The sequence below is a fragment of the Azolla caroliniana genome, unplaced genomic scaffold (genome assembly GCF_043228905.1).
Source record: "Azolla caroliniana isolate FFs.n. ecotype wild unplaced genomic scaffold, voAzoCaro1.0.p SCAF_7, whole genome shotgun sequence".
Lineage (NCBI taxonomy): Eukaryota > Viridiplantae > Streptophyta > Polypodiopsida > Salviniales > Salviniaceae > Azolla > Azolla caroliniana.
This window is the reverse complement of record NW_028230442.1, coordinates 18,333,388-18,343,029: the sequence shown is the minus strand read 5'-3', so window position 1 is coordinate 18,343,029 and position 9,642 is coordinate 18,333,388. Positions and strand designations below refer to the sequence as shown.

Genomic DNA, 9,642 nt, shown 5'->3' with positions numbered 1-9,642 from the left:
TGCTATTATTGCCTTCCACCTTGATATTGATATGTGCCTTTACAATTCATTTGCATGTAGGGACTTGCATGACAGTACTATTAATTTCCTATGGTTACAACATAATGTTGTGCTTATTCTTAATATAAAGGTAGGCTATAATCAAAGGGAATCTATAAAGCCATATTTTAAGGAGCAAAAAAATGTTTTATATGCATGGTCTCAAAATGAGAAAATGAATGCAAATTTGTGAAACCATACTTTTACAAGGATATTATTACTTTACATGACTTTAGGTTAATTTGTTCTACATTAAATGCAACACTTGACTCCATGACTGAGACTAAAATCCATAACCGTAACTCAAAAAAACGAACCTTACTAATAGAACATAAAAATTTTACAATGAATAATTTCATTTAATCATATTGGTATATTGTGTTAGATATAAACTAATGTTTTTTACATTGGGCTTGAATATGAATTGTCTTGTTATTCTTGTATAACTTATTATGTATATATTGTACGAGTCACATATTTCTCACAAAACTCACTCTCCACGAGATCCAAATTTTAACAACACCATAGACACCAAAGCATAATGTGTGTATCATTTCTATACCCAAAAAACTGTTAATTCACCAACTTCCAATATTGATTATTCAAAAAGTTGATCTTTTACTACTATAAAATATAGCAAGATCAAAAAAGCATGTAACAAGGATTCTCTCTCTCTTGAGAATCTATCCATTGGTTGAATTTGCCATATCCCAATGATGTGCAAATTTATCTGACCAAGCTATGCATTTTAGTGGTTGGGATTTTTTTATATAAGATAGGAAGGGGACATGAGCCATATCAAGTCGGAGAAGACTCACAATGGTAGACACCCAAGGTTGCAAGGCTTCTCTTTTGTACTACAATTCATTGGAAGACACTACATGATTGCAAGGTTTCCCTTTTGTACTACAATTGTTCGTAAACAATCCATGATTGCATTTATTACACATTGCAAATTTGAGATTTTTCCATCAATAGTTGCATGCAATCTCAAGACACTATATGATTTCCAACGAGTATTTATCTCAAACTTGAATAAACATTTCAAGAGAAGAAGAATGAGGAACATGTCATCAACCACCTCTTAAAAACATATGACATATAACCAAGGACTACTCCCTTGGTTCAAGAAAAGAGTTATTAAATAGGGATAATTGTGCATATCTAGGCATTTGCTCTAATAATTACTCCACCAATATTTTTGCTGGGATATGATTTTGTGCTAACTTGATGGCGCATGAGATGGCTATAATGCATTGATGGGGTTTGTTATATACCTAAAATACTACTATGGACAACAAAGTAAAAATTGAATAACTATTTGCTACTATTTATGCTAGGAAATCTATGATTAACAATTAACTTATTTCAATCATACTACTCGTCTTGACGTAACACCACATCCTTAAGTAATCATGAGGGAAAGAAAGTCATCCCAAAAGTTGATACACCAAATCAATACAATTTACTTTGGAGAGGTGCATGTAGGCACACAATTCAACCCAATAACAAAGAGTTTTAACTACTGTTTTTGGAAAAAGAAGAAGAAGAAGAGTTTTAACTACTATAGTGGAATAGATTTAATGCAGCTATAATATTATTACCAAAGGTACAAATGCACGCCAAATTGAGACCATTAATTGAAGTGCGAGATTTCAACAACTTTCAACTATATTGTGAGAATATAAAGCATTTTTCATATCATAAAAATGGGTATATACACACATAAAGATAAATTGATTTGCAACTACACATTCTACTAAATTTTAATATACCATGCATTTCGTATCATTGGATACCTAATGGAAATAATAGATATAGCATGACCCATTTTCTTTGTATCATCATTACCCAATATCCAGGAAATTCTGGATTCAGAAAGTGATTCATTCAAACTTTGATTGCAGAGAAATAATCAGATAACATGTCATGTGAAATGTCATAAATTGTCGATGCATTCCATTTTTCATGCCATTTTAATCAATGAAATGAATGATATTTCTAGAATGCAGCTATCCAAGCTAGAATGTAGCTTATGATTTCATTTCATTTTATTTTTCTTCCACTAAGGATGATGATCAAAATTCCTTCATTACACCAAGCCTAATGTTGACCTCTAATATTAAGGGGCTTTGCCAGATGAACCGAAAAGAGCTAATTTTTGTGCAACAACTGCTTGCATTGCAGCCTCGGCAGATCGCATGACGTCGAGAAGGTCTTTGTTGGTCTTTTTAACAGCATCCACATATGCTGTCCGCACTTCCGTGTTCACATTGAACTTACGCACACCAATTTCAATGCATTCCTAGATGTTTAAACATTGGTATATATCACAATATCTTTTTATTTTACTATAACAATCTAATACAGCAGTTATTATTGCTTCTAATACATAGAGCTGAAAAGTTATATCACTGGAAAAAAGCGACTGTAATATACCTTAACTATTTCTTCCGGAAGGCCTGATGCTCCATGTAAGACCAAGAGGGTGTTGTGTTTGGATGTGACGAGTTTCAGCTTCTGGAAGCACAATAATCATGTCATGAGTTTTAGCTTCTGGACGCGATGTGTTTGGATGCACAAGCTAAGTATAGCTTGTTGAGTACTTTAATAGTCATGAAACTCTTCATTTATTTGTATTCCTATCATTTAGGCACTCTTTTCCTTCAAAATACCTTTTTTAATTGACTAAGCCTTTAACCAACTAGCAGTCTTTCTTTAAGTCATTGATACCATGTAAAGAATCTAATTTTCATAGAGTCAGGGCATGCAGAAGCATAGTGCGTGTGTTGGAGTAGATTTGTGAACAAGGGAAGGAATCAGGAAAAATAACCAGAAATAATAAAATACACCTAGGGGGGTGAAAGCTTATGCACTAAAGAGAAAACTATATTAATCAAATAGAGATCATCAACTAAACACAATGGGCAAAGGGGGTTTTATATACAAGTCCTCAAGGGACTGCCACATTAAATGTGGTTGGTGGAATCAAATCAAGATATCCACTCGAGTACGATCCAGTCATAAGAATATCTGATATTCTTTGACCAAATTTATACTTGACAACTATATGGATTACAATAAAGTGTGCTCACGCATTTTTTCACACACTGTGCTTTTTCTTTATAAGCACATGTTCACACAAGTTGAGCTTGATTCTCTACACCATTTATTCAATATCATGGCCAAGGAAAAGATTGTAGAATACATGCTTAAGGTTCAAAAACGTCCCTTACGTCGGCTTCCTAGAATCACATGGAAAGCAAGAAAAAAGATCCAAATGATAGCATATAAAAGCAAACTTTTGTGTTTAGGTTGTATGAAATATGTGGAAAAATGGTTTGGCAGATGGGATGCAACACACTTGCTTAATGATGCATCAATAGATTCCTCTATGAATGAGGCCTATTTTGCAACACCAATGTATTATGACATGGGAAAAATGTGGAGGCTCACACTTCACACATTATTCTACATATGTTGCACCTAGCTACAAAACCATATTCCTTTTGCTCAATAAGGAAACCACACACATTAATATATGTTAGAGATCATCCAATCGTCTCCCATTCAAACTATTGCTTCCATGTGAATTAGCTCACACTCACTACGATGTGAGACGAGGGGTTGGGGCACAAGTGATGAGACTAGTGGACTATTCAATGGCTTTGGGAGCTCCCTAAACAAAGGTACTCAAGGTTGGTAGCTTTGTCCTCAAGAAACTTGCTGCACAGGGAGACATTCATTGTTTGTACACTGAAATGCAGCAATGGTTTGAGTCACATGGCATAAGTGCAAATGCATTACCCCATTTCAATATAGCTTGGATTGTCCCTATCTAAACATGACCAAAGTGGAAAATAATAGAGTGATTCAAACTAATATTATTAACTTCCAAAACAAGAAGATAACATGAATCAGCCCTAAAATATCACTTGGGAGGAAGATGAACTATTATAAGAAACTTTTGACATACATCAAAGGACGAATTCATCATCACCCCATCTTATATGGATAAACATCTATTCTATGTGCTGTGCTGCAGAATCAAATTAAGGATTTACTGGTAACTGTATATGAAAGCGATAGTACCTTAAGCAGATCAAGTTGTATCTTTGGACCAGTTGGTGGGTACTTTCCATGCACATTACCAATGCAAACCGCAAGGGTGTCCACTTTAGTCTCTTTCAAGAAAACTTCTGCCTGAAAACACCCGGATATTCTTTAATTATGAAAAAAGAAGGAATCACTTGTAATAAATTCATATCTTGATTTACTATGATTATAGCATTCATATATACACCTGGTCTGGGTCAGTCAGTTTCTCTTCATATTCTTCCACATTCATGTCGTCTTCTGTACCTGACAATCTTCCTAGTTCAGCTTCCACAAGTATAGCCTTTGCATGTGCGAGTTCCGTGATGCGCTTTGTACACTTCATATTCTCTTCAAACGGAAGATTTGAACAGTCTACCATGACAGAATCAAATCCCTGATACGAAAGGAATATAAAGGAAAAGGTGGAATAATCTACTTTAGCTCTGCAGATTGCTCCTGTAAAACTTATTGAACTGAATTCCAGAGAACATTACGAATACATTGAACTGGATAAATATGGTTAACATTAAATATTAAAAAGTGGATAATGGAGGTGATTCGGGGAACTCATTGTTTGATCCCTCATGCAAAATATTAAGCATTTGGTTTATTGTCATACATTCTATTGAATATAACACATTCATGGAGACAAATGAACAAACAAAGTCACCTTCAGGCTGTGGAGAGATAATTTAGATTTCCAAATCTAACTTTTGGATGGGTAATGAATATGCTCTAGTAACTTTCTGCTCAGCCAAGTTCCTACAGCAAAAGAGTAATTTCCCATGCTACATATTTTTCTCACAATTTATGCCCTAATCATGTAGCAAATCATAAATGAGCATGCTTGTTTGTATATTTAGGGAATGGAAGAAGTGATTAAGATGCTTGTACTAGTTTACATCCTAGTAGAAGCTCTAATATGAGATGATGCAAAAATTAAGGAAATATTTTTCAGTGCTATAAGCTTAGCCAGATTACTGTCTCAAATCATAGCGCAGAGATGAATCTAGAAAGATTGCCTCGATTTCCATAATGTGCTCAATTAATGTCCATGATAATCAACGTCTAACTAATGATCTGAAACCAAACTCTTCAATATAACTTATACTCGAATAATGAGACAACTTGTACAGTTAATGAGCATACCATGTCTAATGCTGCAACAATTGCTTGTTCATCGTCTCCATGGTCCAAATGAACTGTGATTGGAACCTTAACAAAGCATGCAAGGTGAATTTGTGAGCTAAAATGATGGATTCATGCTCAATGTACTAAAGAAGAATGCTCTTTTCCTTACTTTAGCAGACTTTGCTGCAGCAATGCAGCACGCTAATAGTGGCTCTTTACCATGTTTCCATGCACTTGGATGTATCTATAAGTAAGAGAATTGTAAGATTGTTAGATTACAATCTGAACTGCAGATAAGTACCATTGTTCAAGGTCCAAGATATACATACTTGTAAGATGGCTGGGCTCTTTTCAGCTTCTGCTGCAGCTACAACTGCTTTTACTCCTTCAAGATTATAAACATTAAAAGCTCCGACCGCATATCCTCCCTTATCAGCTTCCTGTTTGTTAAAATGTTATGTTATCTCTAAATCCAAGATTCATGGAAAATAAAAGAAAACAACTAAAGTTAGAAAACACACAAGAAGTATATTCTTGGCTGATTGTTGGGGTCTGCATGCCCAGGTTGTCACAATTTCAGCAAGTGCAGTAGTGCTCCCAACATTTCCTAACAAGAAAAATCGAGATCAAAGTCACAGCAAGAAACGAGTCTTTTTGAACTAGCAAACTGTACTACATTTCAAGTTAGATCATATTCCCAAACTTTGATTTAAAGGTTGTCGGACAGCTTAAGCTGTGACAGAGTACAAGTTCTTCCACTTGCATCATTAGCACAATTGAATTTTTTACACCGATGTTACGAGGTTGGGTATAGTAGACTTGCCAGAAGCTTATTAGTCTTGTCATATTTATTTTATTTTGATTTCTTGTTCTCAAAGATGAGACAACACTTAAGATGTAATCTCTTGTTTGGTCTTATAAGCCATTTTGGTCTCTTACAAGACGTTAACATATCTCCCTTTCTTGCTGTATTTGTTTGAGTTCTTATACTTTCTTTTCACATAATTTCCTGCAATGTTTTGGGTTGGTTGCATATAATGGGGCTCTCTTTTGGTCTATTATCATAGGATCCTGGTGCAGATGCATAAAATGTTAATATAGTAATAGCTACATTCTCAGCAGCCCACATTTCTGCAGGGCCTTATGGCTTTGCATTATGTGCACAATAGTAACACCTTGGTGCTGGGGCACGTTATTTTTTGTTCTCTACACATCAATGATGCACATACAGGAGCAACATGCAACCTGATTCAAAGAGCATGCATATTGGGTTAGTACTAGAGAACTGACTGAAACTGAAAATAAAGCAGCTATGTTGTAAAGAAAATTTGTGGACATCAATAACATGCTTCTTTTTATTAGAAAAGAAAAGCACTAGAGTCTAATTGAATGCAGTGTACATGAAAAATACGGATAAAAATACATATAATATAAATCTAGAAAAGAGATTCTAAAAGGAGCTATTTGAAGCACCATGCAAACAAAATTGAAGAATAAATAGGCGCACATGCATGTTGGTAGGATCATGAATCGTAGCGTCTCACTAACCATGATTCATACATAGGTACTGCCCAATACTGCCCTCTATGGGTTCTGGGTTAGCAGTAAAGTAACCATAAACAATTGAATAGACTCACCTGGAAACACAATATATGGTATCCCAGGATGTCTGCTTCCTTCACCAAGCTTCCAAATAGGGATGCCAGGTAATGCTTGTCCAACTACTTCAGCACGACGTGCACCCATGGCTTTTGTTGCCAAGTCTGAAGATGTTATTCCACCCTGACAAAAATGACAAACAGAAATAATTCAGTCTAAGTTCAGAATCTTAAATTTGTTTGATAACTACATTCCTTGGTACTCTAGTCATTTAAATTTATTTTGGTTTGTTGTTTGCAAAAACGGGACAACATTTTACAACGTAGTATCTTGTTTGGCCAAATAGGCCATTTGACCTCTTAAAAAAAGTCAACATATCTTTGTTTCATTCTTCTACCAATCCTGCCCTCGGGCGTTTGGAATCAGAAGAACACTATGTCTGCCATTCTCCTGCTTTTTATGAAATAAGGAGGAGAAACCACTGCCTCTTCAAACATGGAACCCATGTTGGAGATTTTCCAAACACAAACTTCCATTCCATCTACGTTTAGAATCTTAAGTTGTCCCAATAGTGACTCAGGCATTATTCAGATCAGTGACCAATATCGAACTGATTCAGGAGCTCCCTAAGCTAAGCTACTCAGTACGTGATAAAAAAAGGTTGTTGGTATGCTGAACTGCAAGAATGGTCCAAGTTGCATGGCGTAAGTCTAAATGCACTGATATCATTCAACTGGAAAATGAAAGAATTCTTTGCAGGAAGATGGCTCACTTACAAGGCACTCATTTCACACATGTCAACGGAAGGATTTATTATCAGGCCATATAATGATACATATTTAATAGATTAGAATCGAATTTTTAAAATTAACAAGGAAGCCAATTTTGACCTTTGGAAAAACATTTGGGGAGGTCGAAAAGGATGCAACACAAGGACTTCCCAGGAGGTCACCCATCCAGATACTGCTCTGACCCACACACACTCTTACTGCAGAGTTCTGATGGCATCTGGTGTATTAACGCTGGTATGACTGTATCACCATAGTGTGATAGTGTAGCTCAGAAACTCTTCACATGAGTTAGAAATTGAGATAGGAATATATGAACACGAACTATGGGAGAACAGATGTGTCAAGTGCGCCATCAGGAGGTGTAATTGGAAGAACTATGTTTTCACTGTAATGTTTCTCAAGATAAGACGGAAATACCACTGCCTCTTCAGACAAGGATTTAGCCCACTATGCAAGATCCCAGAATACAAAGAACAAAGGTGCTTGGACCGTTCTTAGTAGAACTCACAGGACATAGAGAGAATTTGTTGAAGAACAATACCATAATAGCTCATCAACAGAGGACAATCACAACTTTCTTTAGCCACATCTCTCCTTATGCTGTAAGTCTATCAAGGTCTACACAAGTATATACTCAACCAGGACACTTGAAGGAGTTACAATAGATCAGCCAATAGTAATGTGTTGTGCATGTGGGCCACGGGCATTGGGAGCAGCCTTGTCACTCTTGTAAATGACAAATAAAGGCCATTATCACACAGGCTTCAAGTAGTTTCCCTCACTTTGGATATCTCTCCATCTTGGAGCTGCCCATGTTGGAGATTTTCAAAGTAAAAGTTTTAGTCCTCCAAGTTTAGAATCTTGAATTCTTAGATTATATATATCCTTTAGTACCGGATGTTTACTTATATTTATTTTAGTTTGTTGTTTTCAAAGACGAGAAAACATTGTAAGATGGAACCTCTTGTTTTGGTCTTATAGGACACATTGGCCTCTTAACAGAAGTTAATATCATGATTGTCGGGATTCTGGTATTGGTGATCTATACACAATCCTACACATACCTTGGGAGTAACATTCACATGGCCTCATTTCTAACTATGGGAACTTGGGACAAATCTGGACACATTTCATGAGCTTTAGTGTCAATTATTTACCCACATGACACAATTTAAAAAGAGATAGGAGCAGCCTCAATAGTGACCAACGCACGATTCCCATCAGTGATTGATGTACAATGGATTTGGAAGCTCTAAAACAAAAGGCATTCAATGCTAGCACTTGATGTCGTCAAAATATTTGGCTGAACATCGACATAATCATTGTTGGTATGCCAAAAAGCCCAACACTTAAGATGTAATCTCTTGTTTGGTCTTATAGGCCATTTTGGCCTCTTAAAAGACGTTAATATATCTTTCTTTCTTCCTTCCTTCAGTGCACAAGCTGTAATCCCCCTACTGTGTATTTTCTTATTTTCTGGTTATTCTCTCTAATTCCTTCTCTTGCTCACACGCACTACGCTCCCGCATACTCAACTCTACGAGAGTTAGATTCTTTACATGGTATCAAAGTGTGAGGATTAGAGATCCTTCACCGAGCTCTACCATTGAAACTGTGTGAGCAGTTAGAGACGCTGTTTCAAACCAGCTATCATCGTTATAGTGTTGCACGACAAGAGGTTCACGTTAAGAGGAGCATACAAATCAAGCCAAATCAGAAAGATGAATGCACAGATGAGTAGTGCACTTCCAACAGAAAGAAAAGAAAGATAGATTAATGTCTTTTAAGAGGCCAAAATGGCCTATAAGACCAAACAAGAGATTACATCTTAAGTGTTGTCTCATTTTTGAGAAGTTGGACAGGTACAACTACGCATCTTGGGAGTACAAGATGCATCAGTACCTAGTCGGGCAGGGGTATTGGAGTTATATCGAGGGAGCTCAAGAAACAGCCCCTGATCTTATAAACCCCAACTACCCCCAAA

General features: G+C 36.2%; 1 protein-coding gene across 1 annotated transcript in view; it reads right to left on the bottom strand.

The window, feature by feature from the left end:
* Window positions 1-1,912: 1,912 nt before the first annotated feature.
* Window positions 1,913-9,642, bottom strand: part of LOC147862149 (ketose-bisphosphate aldolase class-II family protein) — a 34,974-nt gene continuing 27,244 nt past the window's right edge. The window contains exons 34-42 of the mRNA XM_087322521.1: window positions 6,906-7,050; window positions 5,790-5,875; window positions 5,598-5,708; window positions 5,438-5,512; window positions 5,287-5,352; window positions 4,343-4,531; window positions 4,132-4,242; window positions 2,479-2,559; window positions 1,913-2,344 (exon numbers count right to left, since the gene is read on the bottom strand). Coding sequence (XP_087178647.1) covers window positions 2,162-2,344; window positions 2,479-2,559; window positions 4,132-4,242; window positions 4,343-4,531; window positions 5,287-5,352; window positions 5,438-5,512; window positions 5,598-5,708; window positions 5,790-5,875; window positions 6,906-7,050 — 1,047 coding nt within the window. The 3' untranslated portion in view covers window positions 1,913-2,161. The remainder of the gene's footprint in view (window positions 2,345-2,478; window positions 2,560-4,131; window positions 4,243-4,342; window positions 4,532-5,286; window positions 5,353-5,437; window positions 5,513-5,597; window positions 5,709-5,789; window positions 5,876-6,905; window positions 7,051-9,642) is intronic.